Source organism: Talaromyces marneffei, chromosome 1 (assembly GCF_009556855.1).
Source record: "Talaromyces marneffei chromosome 1, complete sequence".
Taxonomy (NCBI): Eukaryota; Fungi; Ascomycota; class Eurotiomycetes; order Eurotiales; family Trichocomaceae; genus Talaromyces; species Talaromyces marneffei.
The window spans coordinates 6,446,819-6,464,005 of NC_072348.1; the positions used below are offsets into that span (position 1 = coordinate 6,446,819).

At 50.1% G+C, this 17,187-nt stretch overlaps 6 protein-coding genes across 6 annotated transcripts; all 6 read left to right on the forward strand.

The window, feature by feature from the left end:
- Nucleotides 1-1,766: 1,766 nt before the first annotated feature.
- On the forward strand, nt 1,767-2,591 carry EYB26_002348 (uncharacterized protein; the record flags this gene model as incomplete). The annotated part of the gene is made up of 1 exon (XM_054261653.1): nt 1,767-2,591. The coding sequence occupies one exon, from the start codon at nt 1,767-1,769 to the stop codon at nt 2,589-2,591; it is 825 nt and encodes a 274-aa protein (XP_054117628.1).
- Nucleotides 2,592-2,910: 319 nt separating this feature from the next.
- On the forward strand, nt 2,911-4,104 carry EYB26_002349 (uncharacterized protein; the record flags this gene model as incomplete). The annotated part of the gene is made up of 1 exon (XM_054261654.1): nt 2,911-4,104. One exon carries the CDS (start codon nt 2,911-2,913, stop codon nt 4,102-4,104), a length of 1,194 nt encoding a protein of 397 aa, XP_054117629.1.
- A 222-nt stretch (nt 4,105-4,326) lies between these two features.
- EYB26_002350 (uncharacterized protein) lies at nt 4,327-7,182 on the forward strand (the record flags this gene model as incomplete). Its single annotated transcript, XM_054261655.1, has 1 exon — nt 4,327-7,182. The coding sequence occupies one exon, from the start codon at nt 4,327-4,329 to the stop codon at nt 7,180-7,182; it is 2,856 nt and encodes a 951-aa protein (XP_054117630.1).
- Nucleotides 7,183-11,437: 4,255 nt separating this feature from the next.
- Nucleotides 11,438-12,889, forward strand: EYB26_002351 (uncharacterized protein; the record flags this gene model as incomplete). The annotated part of the gene is made up of 1 exon (XM_054261656.1): nt 11,438-12,889. One exon carries the CDS (start codon nt 11,438-11,440, stop codon nt 12,887-12,889), a length of 1,452 nt encoding a protein of 483 aa, XP_054117631.1.
- A 62-nt stretch (nt 12,890-12,951) lies between these two features.
- Nucleotides 12,952-13,605, forward strand: EYB26_002352 (uncharacterized protein; the record flags this gene model as incomplete). Its single annotated transcript, XM_054261657.1, has 1 exon — nt 12,952-13,605. One exon carries the CDS (start codon nt 12,952-12,954, stop codon nt 13,603-13,605), a length of 654 nt encoding a protein of 217 aa, XP_054117632.1.
- Nucleotides 13,606-13,661: 56 nt separating this feature from the next.
- On the forward strand, nt 13,662-15,521 carry EYB26_002353 (uncharacterized protein; the record flags this gene model as incomplete). Its single annotated transcript, XM_054261658.1, has 1 exon — nt 13,662-15,521. One exon carries the CDS (start codon nt 13,662-13,664, stop codon nt 15,519-15,521), a length of 1,860 nt encoding a protein of 619 aa, XP_054117633.1.
- Nucleotides 15,522-17,187: the final 1,666 nt, after the last annotated feature.

Sequence of the window (17,187 nt, forward strand, 5' to 3'; positions counted from 1 at the left end):
GTTTCCATCCTGTAGGTGTTGCTTATATCCTCCTTGCTCATATTTGCGCCGGGTAAAGATTCTTCGCTCTTTTGTGCTTACACCAAGCATAAAGCCCTTCTCATCCATATTATAAATTTGGTCTGGCGTGAGGTTATATTGCTCGATTTTCCGGCCAATAAGCTCAAAATATAATGTGTATTTGTATGCTGAATCTGCCTTCTTTCTATCCGAATTGAGGCCTTTGGAATAGCGAGAAATGACCTTATCCGAATGAGCCTTGAGCCAGCGTGAGGCCCAGTTTTTGCCAGGCTCTTTACCAGATATCTCCCTTGCAAAGTTCTCCAACATGGAATTCGTAGGTGGCAGGCCGCGCTCAGTGAGTTGATTGATCCATTTTATAAGCGTTCTCGATTGCTGCTTGCTCAGTAATCGTTGATTATTATATTGTGCTTCTTTTGAGCCTGTAACACCGCGGAAACGCTTTGAAAGATTTAATTGGTTGACACCGTATGTTCTTGCAACTAAACTAATATTAGGCTTTTCGTCCGGCTTCAAGGAGCGTAACGCTTCAAGTGCGAGCTCATATGAAGCCATATTGGTTGATATATCGCGCTTTGAATTATTCGCGATTTTTCGCGATTTCTACAAAAATCAGTCATCAGGTGGGTCTAGTCATCAGGCGGTGAAGGACGGTAAAGAAGAAAATAGGGGCTCAGAGCTGATCTGTGGGCCTCACTGATCAGTGTTGGTTTAGCTATAATCCGTATCACGAAGCATAGATTAGGGAGCAAGGGCGGTCCAACTGCCCTACGTGGTGAGCCTGCTTATAAGCACAAATATTCAATATAAACGACTGACCCCCAAAACCCTACGGGGGCTTGGGGTTGCCTAGCTAGCTATATACGGGGTTGCTCCGGGGGCGCTAGGGATATAGTAATCCCGTACCGGTGCGCGATACGTTCGCTACGCGTTGAGCGCAGTAGCGCTGAATCGTGAGATCGATATTCCGACAATAATATAATTTATTAAAAGAAAGTAGAGTTACCCAACTTATTAAAAAAGAGTAGGATAATCCAGGTTATATATAAAGGGTAACCCAACATACATATTATGGATTCAATAACGCAACTAACATGTAGAGTATATATATACTCATTCCAATTTTATTTATATATATTCCATATCATTAATTAGGGTAATCAATCATTATATTAGATATATATACGGATTATATTATATACGGTAATATGGCATAGATGATAAGCATTATCCATGATGAATATATATTAGGGTTGCAATGGCAACTAGCCACTATCCAAGATATCTAATTGCCTCGAAGTAGAAGGCAATTAGGGTTCAGATTAGGGTTATTTTTTCGCTAGCAAAAATCTGGGGTTCGAGGGTAGCAGGCAATTAGCTTTTTTAGACGAATTCCCACGAAACTTACACCATATATTATTCAACCATTTACTCATAAATCTCTGTAATTTTTATTATGATCTACCCAGTAGATATCTTGTTGATGTATAGTAAAGTTGATAGGTTTGATAATGAAGTCTTGGTTGGGGTATAGCGGGAGCTAAATTAGGGTTTAATAATTATATCATCCATGCTTTATTGAATAGGGGCTCGATTAGAGAGTTATTTAAAATATCATTTGTATAGCATTTTAATTATTTATCATTCATTTTAACTATTCAATAGCCATTTTAACAGTATATAGCCATTTCGCCAACCATTTTGACACTTTAATAATACAATACCCATTCAATTGATCAATCACCATGACCAACCGCATTTCATTCCAGAACGCATATTTCGAGCGATTGGTAGATTTCCCCGTGGTGATATGCCGCGAATGCCAGTATGGTGTTTGGCCCAGCCAGATCGAAGGCCATTTACAGCGTGCCCACCAGCATATATCTCCCATAATCCGGATTCAGCTTGGCAATGAGGTTCGCAGCTGGCCCAATATCGCCATTGATCCCATTGAGCTGGAGATTCCACCAACCCGAACCCAGGCCATTCCCCAGCTCATTGGCCCATTGGATGGTTGGCAATGTCAATTATCACCACAGTCATGTGTATATATATGTCAGAGTATCAATGCCATGCGGAACCATTGGTATAACCAGCACGGCTGGAGCCGGACTTCCCACCGAGGCCACCCCACGAGATCCACCATGCAGACCATCCAGGAGCAGCAGAAACAGGCGTGTCGACGGGTTCCATGCCAGCGAATATTCCCCCGGAAGACCGGGTCCCAGTATTTCGCCATTATCGATGAAAAAGAGGACTCCGATCCCATTCCCACCACACCTGGATCCATGATTTGGGAACAAGCCAGCCGGCAATATGCGGAGTACGAGAAGCAAGCCGCGGAGCAGATCCAGCACGGCCATATTGATGAGGCCAATCCGTGGCTCCGTCGGACGGGCTGGGTGCCATATCTGCACCCATTTTCCAGTACCCAGTTGTTGGAATATATCGACATGCCCGCCATGGACGACGCTGTGAACCACTCCCCTGTGGCCGATCTCGACGAACATGCCATCCAGGCCATATGTGTAACGGAGCGAGAAAAGGTCAAGGTAAAACGTATGACATAGAAAACTAACAAGACGTGAGCTGAAGAGCGAAACTAAACTACAGGGGAGCAAGCCCGTATTTATGTCTGCGCAGGGCTTGCTCCCAGGCCTGATCCTGACGGAGCAGGTTTCCAAAACAATACAATGATCCCAAAGCAATACAAAGCAACAAAACAATCAACAAAGCACAACATGAAGCTATTCCCACATTGTATGACTCATATGACAAAGGTCTCCGGCGGATTCTTTGGTGTTGTCAAACCTCACCGCCTTGGCGTGTTCCGGAGCGCTTACACCTGGAGCCTGCTCCCAGGTTGGAACCGTGACAATATGGACGGCCATGGGCCAGGTGGGACAGATCAGCCAGCAGTCCGTCATCCACACCGGCGTGTTTGTGCGCATGGAAGCCATCCGAACCGAACGGCATCAAACCCGGTATCAGCCACTGGAGGCATATCAGGATCTGGAGACTATGACGGAGCGTGTTCGTCCATGGCAGCAGATGTTGATGTTTTTTTGGCGGACGCAGCAATGTGCATCCGACGAGAGGCATCCCCCATATCGATTCACCCAACGACAACGTGCCGCATGGAATCGACTGGTGCAGGTTGCTCATCCCCAGATCCCACCCCAGAATCCCAGACGGTCCATAGTATTGCAACCCGGTCAGCGGCGCCCATGGGAACTCAGCCCATCGCCCATATCCAGCGAGTCGTCCCACTCCGAAGACGAATCATTCACCGACGATGATGAGATGGATGAGGATATCCACGAGGATCCCGAGCTAGATCCCAAGCTGGATCCCGCTCCACAGAGCGCCATTCCACCATTAACCCCCCTCCAGCGGGCGTGTTTGGACTTTTGCATCGAGCTGTTGAACCAGCGTGTGGTACACCGGGAATACGACTGCGCATTGGTGTGTGCCATGGCCGTGTTGGGCGTTCGCGATCGAGGTGGATGGCGGACCCCGGAGGATTACCCGCCCATTTTGTCCAAAGTGATCAAACTGGCCCGGTTCATGGTGGTCCGGAAAGCCATGGAACTGGCGGAGAACGAGGACGACGCTGAACCCGCCAGTTCCATGCAGGAGAACGACTGGGACAGTGCGTACGGAGGATCCCCATCCCCCCGTGCCACTCCATCCAAGAAAGGGTGTTTGCAGTGGGTGACGCAGATGATGGACCGGTTCATGGTGCGTGGATCCCAAAGCCCAATGCAGTGGATGTTGGATTTACGGACGTATGGGTTGAAGATCCATTACAACACCACCACGGAGGGCCATGTGACGTGGCAGAATAGTGATGAGCTGTTATATAAAGATGTCAAATTTACAATGCGGCAGTTCCGTGGCATGGTCGACCACACGGTGCGGGATGCACGGCGGATCTTGATGGAGGATTTGCTGCAATGCACCCCCAATCAGGTGCCAGTGATTCCATGGGATCAGCTGTATGACAACCCGTTCAATGAGGATCCCCAATGGAGTTTTGTGCAGGATCCGCGGACCCCATGGCCCATCGATGGCACCGGCTAGCTATGGCAGCATATCCAGGATCATCCCCCATTATGCCGTCGATTGATCCAGGCCGACGGCCACGGCATTCAGCCCATCCGCTGGCAGGCATTCCACCGACGGACCCGCACGTTTTTGGAGAAGCTGCTGGCGGCGGTCCAATTCACATGGGGCCAACCCGCTCGTGCCCCGGAGTTGTTGAGCATTCGACATGAGAATAGCCACGTTGGTGGGATCCGGAACATGTTCATTGAGGACGGCATGGTGGTATTGGTGGCGCGGTATCATAAAGGATATCAGGTGAGTGGCGACGTCAAGATCATCCATCGATATTTACCACGAGAGGTGGGTGAGCTCCTGGTATGGTATTTATGGCTGGTATTGCCATTTCAACGGCGCATCGACGCGTGGATGCATCAGCGGGAGGACATCAATCCCCATATCTGGGCCTCCGCGCCGTGGGAACCCACATGGACCTCGGAACGGGTGCGGCGGATATTACAACGGGAGAGCACTGTGGGATTGTCCGGGCAGACATTGAATATTGCATCGTACCGTGAGATTGCCATTGCAATCAGCCGCCGATATATGCGAGCAGAACGGGCATTTGTTCGCCGTGACCCCCATTCCACCACGGAGGATGATTTGCATGAGGATGAGGCCCAGATTATGGCCCGGATGATGGATGAGCAGGCTGGACACAGCCCCCACGTGGCGGGAGCTGTATATGCGCGGGAAACCACCGAACGAGCTGGCGAAGTGGCCGATCGACGACAACGATTCCGGCAAAGCAGCCAGGAATGGCATCAGTTTTTGGGGTTTACATCCGCCATCCGTTCCATCCCCACTGGCAAGATCACACCATTCCAGGACACGGCCCAGGCCAGTCAGATCGAGCGATGGAGCCGTACCCGAGCCATGGATCTCGACGAGTCATTACAGCAGATGATGGGACTATCCGCCACGTTTCGTGGGACCCAGAAAGCCGTGATTCAGTCCATCGTCCAGCGGCAGAGTCCCATTGTCGCCATCATGCCCACGGGCGCGGGGAAGAGTTTATTGTTCATGTTGCCCGCATGGATGAGTCATGGGGGCACCACCATTGTGGTCGTTCCATTGGTGGCATTACTTGCCGATCTCCAACAACGATGCCAGACCTTGGGCATCTCCTGTGTGGAATGGGAATCGCGACGTCCCGTCGATGGAGCATCGATTGTATTGGTGACGCCGGAATCCGCGGTGAGCGAGACATTCCAGACCTTTATTAACCGGAAGCAGTGGACCAAGGAGCTGGACCGCATTGTGATCGACGAATGCCACATCATATTACAGGAAGGATACCAGTTCCGGAAGCAGATGGCGCAGCTGGGTGCATTGGTCCGCGCGGAGACCCAACTCGTGTTATTAACCGCCACCTTGCCCCGTGAAAGCGAAGCATTGTTATGCCAGCGGATGTATTTAGATTCCCCCACGATCCAGTGGTTCCGCGGCCGGACCAGCCGGACCAACGTGGCATATCAAGTGATCGAGATTGGCGCCGGTGAGCCATCTTGTGATATAAGCGAGCTGATGATTACGTGGATTCAGCAGCGCGTTCAGCAGCTCCACGAGGGGAAAGTGGTCATATATGCCAATACGATTGCCACCGTCCAGCGGATTGCCCATCAACTGCAATGTCCCGCTTATTACAGCCAGGCGGTGGATAAAAAGGGGATGTTAGCATCATTCCAGAAGCAGAATCCCGGGGTGATCGTGGCCACGAGTGCGTTGGGAATGGGGATTGATATCCCCGATATCCGGCTGGTGATCCACGTGGGCCGGACGCGGTCCTTGTTGGATTATGGACAGGAAAGTGGACGAGCCGGACGCGATGGGGCCGCCAGCCAGGCGATCATGTTAATCGATGGCCACGGAGCGGGTTGGGGGGATCCGCCCACGGTGGATTCGCGGGTGGAGGAATACCTTGGCGGTGGTTGTCGACGGCGGGCATTAGATATATATTTGGGCGGGACGGTGGATGGATATACACGGCAGCAGTGTGAGGACGGTGAGGCGATATGTGACCAGTGTCAGAGTAGTATAGATCCCAATCCCGCCAGTCCGAATGCCAGTCCCAATGGCTGGCTGAGTGCCCGCCAGAATAACAGACAGGAAGCCAGTGATTCGGCCAGTGATTCGGCCAGTGATTCGGCCAGTGATTCGGCCAGTGATCCAGGCAGTGATTCGGCCAGTGATTCGGCCAGTGATTCGGCCAGTGATTCGGCCAGTGATTCGGCCAGTGATTCGGCCTGTGATTCGGCCAGTCATTCAGCCAGTCATTCAGCCATCCATGACAGACCAAACGGCTGCCCAAATAACCGCCCAAGGACCAGCCATTTCACCAGTCCCAACAGCCACCATATCGCCATTCCCACACCATCACCCGGTCCACGCAAACGCGCCATTTCCCACCATTCCATCCCCCCCATGGCCAAACGTCGGGCCCATCCCATATTCCCGTCGACGGCATATTACCAGGGGCCCATGCAACGACAGACGCAGCACGCGGAGGCGGATGGACAGGAAATCGAGTCCATCCGGGAACCGTTTGACCGGTGGGCCGGGCAATGTCGATTATGCGGGATGACAGGGCAACCAGCGCACCATAGGATTGGCAATTGTCCCCATCCACAGGCACAGATTGCGCAGTCATGGATGGACCAGGTGATCGAACAGGTGGTCCATCAGCCACGGGGGGCCGGACGGCGAGGGTATGAGGCATATGCGGCATGTTTTGGATGCCATTCCCCGCAGTGGATTTGCCAACAGTGGGAGAGCAACGGCTACGGTGGTTACCAGAAGACGCACGAGCGGTGTCAATATCCCCATGTGGCGATTCCGATCATGGGACAGTTATTGCATGGACCGCAGCGGCATTCAATCCGTGTAGCATGGCAACAGCGAATGCAGGCCCAGTTCCCCGGGGTGGACATTGACGATGAGCGAGGGTTGATTGGACATTTCCAACGGCGATTTGGGCGACGTGGTGAGGAGCGCAGCGGATTGGTGGTAGAGATGAATTGGATGTGTGAATTTATCGAGCGGGAATTCCCCGCGTGAGGTTATATATATTTATATCCCCATTCCATCAATACCCCCCAACATATATGATATATCATCATATCCAGCAACGTTGAGGCCATTACAATGATTAAGAATTGTATATATATATCACCGTTCATAGAGGAAATTGATCATCTCCATCCACAACGCATCACGATGATATTATTCAGATTATTGATCATGAGCAAGATATATTCGAAGATTATAACTGTTATATCCGGATTCAGGACTAGATTTAGATCAGGGTTCAGGATCAGATTTGGATCAGGGTTCGGGATTGAATTTCGATTATGGTTAGAGATCGGATTTATATTATATATAGAGATATACATTGGCGCCATTACCCAAGTTGTATATCAAGAAAGCCAACTTACATATAAAGGATTGACCCCATAACCCAACATGTATATTAAGGATTCAATAACCCAACTTACCGGTAGAGGGATTGGTAATCCAACTTATAGGTAGAAAGATTCGTAACCCAACTTGCAGGTAGAAAGATTAGTAACCCAACTTATAGATAGAGAGATTGGTAACCCAATTTACATATCCAGGATTGGCTCCATAACCAAGTGGCTATAACTGTAACCCATATCGCGATTCGGTTCATCAGGCAGTTATTGTATCGACCGCAGCAGGATGCCATCCATATAGCATCGCAACGGCGAATACAGGGGCAGTCCCCCACGGTCGACATCAATGACCCACGGCAGTTGATCCGGCATTTCCAACGGCGATTTAGACGACGCAGTGAGAAGCGCAGTGGATTGGTGGTGGAGATGAATTAGAGGTGTGGATTTATTGAGCAGGAATTCCCGGGGTGTGGTTATATGTATGATAGAGCTGGCATTATTATATATTCCATTCATCCCATACACGGCAGCGGCGATATACTCCATACAATTATGTATTATTAGGAATATTGATATCCGGCATATAGAGGCATCAGTATTTATATATCCAGAACTTGCGGTGGTGATTATGAAGATGAATTCATAATATATATACCGGGTGGTGGGTTTCGGTTGCAATGGCAACCAGCAACTGAGCGGCATTATAGAATTGATATTGGAGATCAAGAGTGAGGAATATATGGAGGATAAAGATTATTATATCATGGTTAGGGATCGGATTTAGATGATGGTTAGGGATTGGATTCCGCTCATGGTTAGGGATCGGATTCCGATTGTGGTTAGGGATCGGATTCAGATCATGGTTAGGGATCGGATTCCAATCGTGGTTAGGGATTGGATTGAGATCGTGGTTAGGGATTGGATTCCGATCATGGTTCGGAATCGGATTCAGATAATAGATTAAAATATAACACATGATCCAACTTGTATATAAAGGATTTTAATAACCCAACTTGCAGGTAAAGGGTAGGGTAACCCAAGTTATATATAAAGGGTAGAGTAACCCAATTTGCGTATATAGGATAGGATAACCCAACTTACAGGTAAAGGATAGGGTAACCCAACTTGGACATCAAGGGTAGAGTAACCCAACTTGCATATAAAGGATAGAATAACCCAACTTACAGGTAAAGAGTAGGGTAACGCAACTTAGACATAAAGAGTAGGATAACCCAACATACATATTGAAGATTGAATAAGCCAAGTAACACATAGAGTGCAGATATTCCCATTCCAACTTTGTTCATATTATATACCGAGATATATCGATTTACACATCAGGGAAGGCAACTTAGAGGTTCACCACAGGCAATATAACTTGGACATGTAGGATTCGATAATACAAGTTGCACATTATAGGCGGAGTCCGGCAAGTTATACATAACAGATTCAATCCGCCCCATTGGAGGTTGAGGGTTTCATCGGGCCCGTTGCACATGGAGGATTTCGTCACTCCCATTACCAGTAGAGAGATTGGTCACGCCCATTATAGATTCCCGATTGGGGCTGTAATACAACTTATACGTCCAGGGCCCGGTAGTGCAAGTCCCAACTCGCTTGGAAATAGTTAAGCCAAGTGGCTGGTCACTTTAACACAGATGCGCCATAACTTTACGCCAAATGAGCAGTAACTTTAACCCACATGGGCAGTAACTTTAACCCAAATGCCCCATAAGTTTAACATAGGTGCGGTATAACTTTAACCCGAGTGGGCCATAACTTTCACCCGGATGCCCCAGTAAGCCAACTTATTAGGAGAGGATAGGATAAGCGAACTTGTTCGGAGAGGGCAGGGTAAGGCAAGTTGCACATAAAGGGGAGGGTAAGCCAACTTGTTAGAAGAGGATTTTATAACCCAACTTGCACGTAAAGGGTAGGGTAACCCAACTTATATATAAAGGGCTGGGTAATCCAAGGGTTGGAAGAGAGTAGGATAACCCAACTTACACGTAAAGGGTAGAGTAACCCAACTTGCACATAAAGAGTAGAGTAACCCAACTTACACATAAAGGGCCGGGTAACGCAAGGGTTAGAAGAGGGTAGGATAACCCAACTTACACATCAAGGATTCAATAAGCCAACTGACAGGTAGAGTATATATATTCCCATTCCGATTTGGTCGATATTATATACGGAGATATATCGAGTTGCACGTCAGGGAAGGCAACTTGGAGGTTCAGCGCAGGGTAATACAACTTATATATCAAGGATTAGATAACACAAGTTACACATTATAGGCAGGGTACAGAAACTTATAGATAACAGATTCAATCAGGCAGATTAGACGTAGAGGGTTTAGTAGGGCGAGTTGGACATGGAGGATTTCATCATCCCCGTCGTAGGTAGAGAGATTGGTCACCCCCATTATAGGCTCCGGGTTAACACCGTAACACAACTTATAGATCCAGGGCAGGATCACGCAACTCCCAACTCGCTGCGAAATGATTCAGGTGAGTGACCAGTACGTTTAACACAGATACCCCATAACTTTAACCCAAGTACAGCATAACTTTAAGCCAAGTGGCCAGTAACTTTGACACGAGTGGCCAGTAACTTTAACCCAAGTACGGCATAACTTTAACCCAAATGGCCAGTAACTTTGACACGAGTAGCCAGTAACTTTAACGCAAGTGGCCAGTAACTTTAACGCGAGTAGCTGGTAACTTTAACCCAGATGCGCCGGTAAGCCAACTTGCACATAAAGGGTAGGATAACGCAACTTCGACGTAAAGGCAGGGTAACGCAACTTATTAGAACAGAGAAAGGTAACGCAACTTGGAGGTAAAGGGGCAGAGTAAGCCAACTTCCAACTCGATCCGAAATGGTTAATGCGAGTGGGTGGTAACTTTAACCCAGGTGCGCCGTAACTTTAAGGCGAGTGGGCCGTAACTTTAACGCGAGTGGCCAGTAACTTTAACCCAGGTGCCCGGGTAAGCCAACTTGCAGGTAAAGGGGAGAGTAACGCAACTTGGTAGGAGAGGGTTAAGGTTATAACCGCTAACACTTATTTTAAATGTCGGTGATATAACCGCCATTTATTTTTGCTAACAAACACTAGTGTGGTGCTAGGCAGTCTGGATAACCGCCATTTATTTATTGGCGGTTATCCCCCAGCTATATTTACCACTAGGGTTACCGCTCAAATTTGGACCAGATATAATGTCGACTTCGGGCAACTTGTCCATGTAAGTATAATCAATTTGAGCGATTCGTTCACCAGTGGTATATGATTGAAAATGATTAGGGTTCATTTTTGATGTTGGTGGTTTGCGGAAGCGTTATACCCAATATAGATATTCATCCACACCATAAGGGGTCATATTAGCATTTCCACGACGCGTATTCCCACGCGTTCCACGTGTATATTCATATTCATGCCATTCATATTCATTCAATTCACCAGGAGTAAATCATAATCAAGCATGGCACCCCCAATTGTTGACCAGATATTCCAGTATGACCCCCATCATCGGATTGTAATTTGTTGTTTGTGCCAGCATGTTGTATTTGATAGTCAGTTACCATCCCATTTACGGAACACGAGGCATATACGAGAACGGCATTCACAGCACATTATATTATTCCAGCAATATCACCAGCAGTTTCCCAAACGGATCCGCCATCACCGTGAATTGGTGATCCCCCATAAGCCCATTGCGCCCATTCCCGGATTGATCCCACCGCGGGATCCCACATATCAGTGTAGTTATCCCGGTTGCCATTGGATTGGAGAGACCATTCGACGGATCCACGACCATTGCCGCCAGGAACATGGATGGAAAAACCCCCAGAACCGAGGACGACCCCGTTCCAAGGCACCGTCCAAACCCCAGCCCAACATGCCATGGAACATTGTAGCCAGCCAACGGTTTATCCCCAAAGGACGTGGATCCCAACGGTTTGCCGTCCAACATGACCATACCACCATCACCACCGCCATATCCGATCCAGAAAACCCATCATGGGATGCGGCGCAGCAGGCGATGAAGCAGGAGATCATCCATCGAGAGCAGCAGATCGACGCCGCGGAACGAGAACGGATCCGTCCCCACGAGTCCCGCGAGGTCAACCCATGGGTCGAACGGATGGGATGGGCCGATCATTTGTTAGAGGAGGATCGAGGCACATTACGGGCATTGTTACAACGACCCGATCCCGAACAAGAGCCCATATTGGCCGAGATTGACGAGCGATTTCACCGGATCGTCATGGTCGCGCAGCGCACCACATTGACGCGGTTGAACATATTCAGTCGATTTGAGATGCACCGGAAACAGGTGGATCAGATGCCCCAACACCCGTTCCAAGCGCGGATGGTGGCCGGCACCATTGAACAGTACATCGAGGTGTGGCAACGGATCATCCGGTATATCATGCGCAGTGTGAGTACCGGCGACGTCCGATTTCAGTTCCATGCCACCCAATGCGAGACCATCCACCAGATCCGGCAGGCCATGTCCGAGGACGAGAGCACCCATTCCCCCGTCCATGCCACCGAGGAGATGGATCCCACCGACCAGCCATTGGATGCCGTCGATCGTGCCATATTGACATGGTGCATCGCCATGTTGGACCATCGATTACAGGGTCAGCACGGGCAGGAGTTCGTGAACGGCATCATCAGCGGGTTGGCCGCCATGGGGATCCGGGAGTCGGGTGGATGGGAGACGGCGTTGGCATTTACCCCCAAGTTGTCCGCCATGATCAAGATTGCCCGCATGTTAGTCGCGCAACAGGCATGGGAGGAAAGCGAGGCCCATGCCGGATTGTCCGATTGTTTCGTGGCATTACGCGGGATGATGTTGCGATTTATGACCACCATGGAACCCACCCCGATGAAGTGGATGTTGGATTCCCGCACATACGGCATGAAAATCCGGTACGGCACCACGGCGGATGGGTTGATTGAATGGCACGGAGACCGCATCACATACCAGCATCATCGGTTTACCATGGATCAATTGCGGGAGACGGTGCATGGCATTATCAACCGGGCATGGGACCATTTGACGCAGGACGTATTGTTGTTTCCCACCGACCATCGATTGCCAACCATCGCATGGGAGACCATGGAGACCATGCCGTCGAGGATCAACCCGGGTGGTATTTTGCCCAGGATCCCCGCAATGCATGGGACGTGGATGACACATGGTGGTTACACGACCGCATATGGCAGGAACCCGGATTCCGACGCGCATTCATCCACGCCGAGCGTCCATCCGGCACATCCGCCACCCACGCATGGCGCCCCCGTCGAGTGCAGCAGTGGATGCGAGCCGTGGGACGGATGAAGGAGTATTTATTGGTGTTGATGCATTTGACCAGCGGTGCCCCCGCACGAGGGCCCGAAGCCATGTCCATCCGGTACCAGAACACCCCGTTTGGCGGATTACGCAACCAGTTGATCGAGCACGGGTTGGTGTCATTCATGACCACGTATCACAAAGGATACCACATCCAGGGTCGACCCAAGATCATCCATCGATACGTGCCCCGGGCCGTGGGCGAGTTGTTTATATATTTCCAACGGTTGGCCATGCCATTCCAACGCCACGTCGAAACCATGGTGTACGGACAACCCGAACGGAGTGGGTTTATATGGCCGCCCCAGGAGGTGGATGGCACCACATGGACGTCCGAACGGATGAAACGGGCCATGCAACGAGAAACCGAGATTGGCATGGGGGTCCCATTGACCATCAGCGCATGCCGGCAGATCATGATCGCCATTGCCCGGCGATATTTGGGTCCCACGACCGGGTTTGAGAGCGATTCGATGGAGGAAGAACAGGAGATGGATGAGGACGAGGATGGGTGTTGGTGGACGGCCGACGATGCGGTGATTGATATCCAAGCCGGACATGGAAGCCACGTGGCCGGGATGATATACGCACGCGGCGTGGAGGAAGCCCCCGGGACCATGGCGGCCATGAAGGCCCAGTTTCGACAGGCCAGTGAGCGATGGCATCGGTTTTTGGGATTTCCCCCGTCCATCGTGCCGGCATGAAACGAACACGAGGGATTCCCACGGTGGATCCCCGTGCCGTGGCCCATTGGCACGCCATGCGACAGGCGCCCATTCAGCCGTTGTTGGAAGGGATTGTCGGACCCGGCGCCCAGTTCCAGGGGATCCAGAAAGCGGCCATTGACGCCGTCATGGGCAGTGCCCCGTGGGTATTGGGGGTGATGGGCACCGGTGGTGGGAAGAGCATGATATTCATGGTCCCCGCGGCGTGGGAGCGTGCCGGGACGAGCATCGTGGTGGTGCCGACGGTATCGTTACGGCAGGATATGCAGCGGGAGTGTGCGCAGGCGGGCATATCATGCGTGCCGTGGAATTCCCATCGACCGCCCGAGACGGCGCGGATCGTATTAGTGACGCCGGAATCGGCCACCAGCAAGGGGTTTCGATCGTACATCAGTCGATTGCAGGAGCGGAACCGATTGGACCGGATCGTCATCGACGAATGCCACACGATATTGGACAGCCGCGAGGAGTTTCGACCGAAGATGGCGGGATTACACGTGTTGATGACCATCGGCAGTCCCGTGGTGTTGTTGACGGCCACGTTGCCGGCCGTGGATGAGGTTCGATTATTCCAGCGGTTGCAGTTGACGCCCACCGTCGTGCAACGATTCCGCAGTCCCCACACGACGCGGGTCAACATCGCATATCGGGTCGAGTCGATGAGCGTGGACGTGGATGAGGACGAGGTGGTGGCATTCATCCGGCAGCGCGAGGCCCATTGGCATCCCCGTGGCGGCCAGATCATCGTATATCGGAGCGAGACCGGCGACGTGGACGCATTGGCCACCCGATTGGGTTGTTTGGCATATCACGGCAAGATGGCCGTGGCCATGAAAGAGCACGCATTACAGGCATTCACCCCGCATCCCGAGGGGACGACGGACCCCATCCGCAGTGGCATGACGATTGTGGCGACGAACGCATTGGGCATGGGCATCAATATTCGCACCGTGCGGTGTGTCATCCACGTGGAGGTGCCCAGCATGTTGCGGGAGTACAGCCAGGAAAGCGGACGGGCCGGACGGGATGGGCAGGCCAGTGAAGCCATCATCATCGCGCCCACGCCATTCCAGGCCCGCGGATGGTCGCAGTGGGAGGCCGGATATGAAGAAGGGAAACAGGCCATGCGGGAGTATTTCCACGGCACCAGATGTCGACGGGCGGTATTGGATGCGTATTTGGATTCATACGAGAGACCCGACGGTTGTACGGACGGTGAGGCACCATGTGATCAATGCAGCGTCCGTTCGCATCCATCCCCATTGCATTCCGCCGACGTGACGGCCACATGGATGGCGCAGGAGCAGCAGAAGCAGACGATGGCCCAGCAGGTGCAACGGATCCGTGGGGAGGCGGCCATGGCGGTGGATCAATTAGAGAGCACATTATTGCAGTGGCAACACCGATGTGCGGTGTGTTATATGGAGACGATGGATGTGGCCATGTCCATGCATCCCATCACGGCATGTTCCCAACCCGCGGCGGGCATTGTCCAGGGTCACATCGAGCAGATGACGCGGCAGATGCGGGAGCGGCGCAAATACGCGCGGTTTTCGTGTTGTTTCACATGCGGGGTGCCCCAGGCCATATGCCAGCGATACGAGGCCCGTCCCGACGGTGGATGGCGGGTCATTCCCGAACGACAATGCCAGTTTCCGGACGTGGTGATCCCGACGGTGATCAGCATCATGCATTTGAACCCCGGCGCATGTGCGGAGACGATATATGCATGGATGCGCGACGACCAGGTGGATGTGGAGGATGCCGACCACGTATATGCATGGTTTGGGCAGAAGATCCGATGGAGTGGCATGGAAGGGACCCGATTGATTGAGGTGTTTTATCGGTTGAGTCGGTTTGTGATTGCACCCACATCCCGGTCCCCACGAGCATGACGGTTTTACACCCCGGGTGCAGAAGCATTATATTGTTATTTAATCAAGAGATACCGTGTTTCCATTCCACAGAATCCATGGAAGGGATCCATATCGTCCATGTGATCCAAATCATAAAAATCATCGACATCGTGGAAGTAACCAAAGAGATGGAAGTCAGAGCGAGCAACCCACACCCCCCATATTCCATATATCGCATATATCCAAAGGTTCCGGTGCACCGACCGAATTTTGGGTTCATTGATCGATAAAGAATGGCCGATAGAAGGATCCATACATTAGAGTGCCAACCAGAGAGAGATACACATGATATATTTCCAGTAATCCAACATCATACCAATGCAAGTCATAATTCATACCGCAGAGTATCCATCCATCATCATTGAAAGGATATTGGAGTTGATTAACCGTCCATCATCATATCCAACCATCGAGATATATAATTCGTTCGTGGATGCCGTTCCCGGCAAGATAGGAACCCCATAACCGTATTACACGTTACAACAATATTACACGTTACAACAATATATATTTCATGGCAGTGACACGCGTTCAAAGACAGTTTTATACACCAGATGCAGAAATGGCATATCCATTACCGATGCACCCAATATCGACCGGGACCGTAGTTGTTGGAGATTACCGAGGAAAGTCGGATTTAGACGGTGATATGTCCCGAACCCACCGATCCACAGACCAGCATTTACAGCCCCACGAGGTTGACCGACATCAGAGCAACCATCAACGTTTTTCAGATGATTTCCGTTATATCCATAATCCGATCCGCATTATATTACCATTGCGAATATCATATGTCCGAAAACATCATATATATCACGTAGAAGATGATTATATATTTCGATTGATCACGGTTGAATGAAGGTATTTATATATAATCCAGATCAAGAATATCATGGTTCATCAATATGGATTATAAATTTATAGCACCGTTCGGAGTCGAAAGGAAAGATGATATTACGATAATTATTCACGATTATTCGAGGAGAAAAAGAAAGATTCCGATTTCGATTGAGGTCCGAAAAAGGATATTCCATGGATCCCGTCCACATTTTTCGAACCAGCGAATGATAAGAGAAGGTCCGGTATGGAAGAATCATATATATGAAGGATTATGTCGATATATCATACCGAAAAGGAAAGAAATCGGATTGGGATTAGGATTAGGATTAGGATTAGGATTAGGATTAGGATTAGGATTAGGATTAGGATTAGGATTAGGATTAGGATTAGGATTAGGATTAGGATTAGGATTAGGATTAGGATTAGGATTAGGATTAGGATTAGGATTAGGATTAGGATTAGGATTAGGATTAGGATTAGGATTAGGATTAGGATTAGGATTAGGATTAGGATTAGGATTAGGATTAGGATTAGGATTAGGATTAGGATTAGGATTAGGATTAGGATTAGGATTAGGATTAGGATTAGGATTAGGATTAGGATTAGGATTAGGATTAGGATTAGGATTAGGATTAGGATTAGGATTAGGATTAGGGTTAGGGTTAGGGTTAGGGTTAGGGTTAGGGTTAGGGTTAGGGTTAGGGTTAGGGTTAGGGTTAGGGTTAGGGTTAGGGTTAGGGTTAGGGTTAGGGTTAGGGTTAGGGTTAGGGTTAGGGTTAGGGTTAGGGTTAGGGTTAGGGTTAGG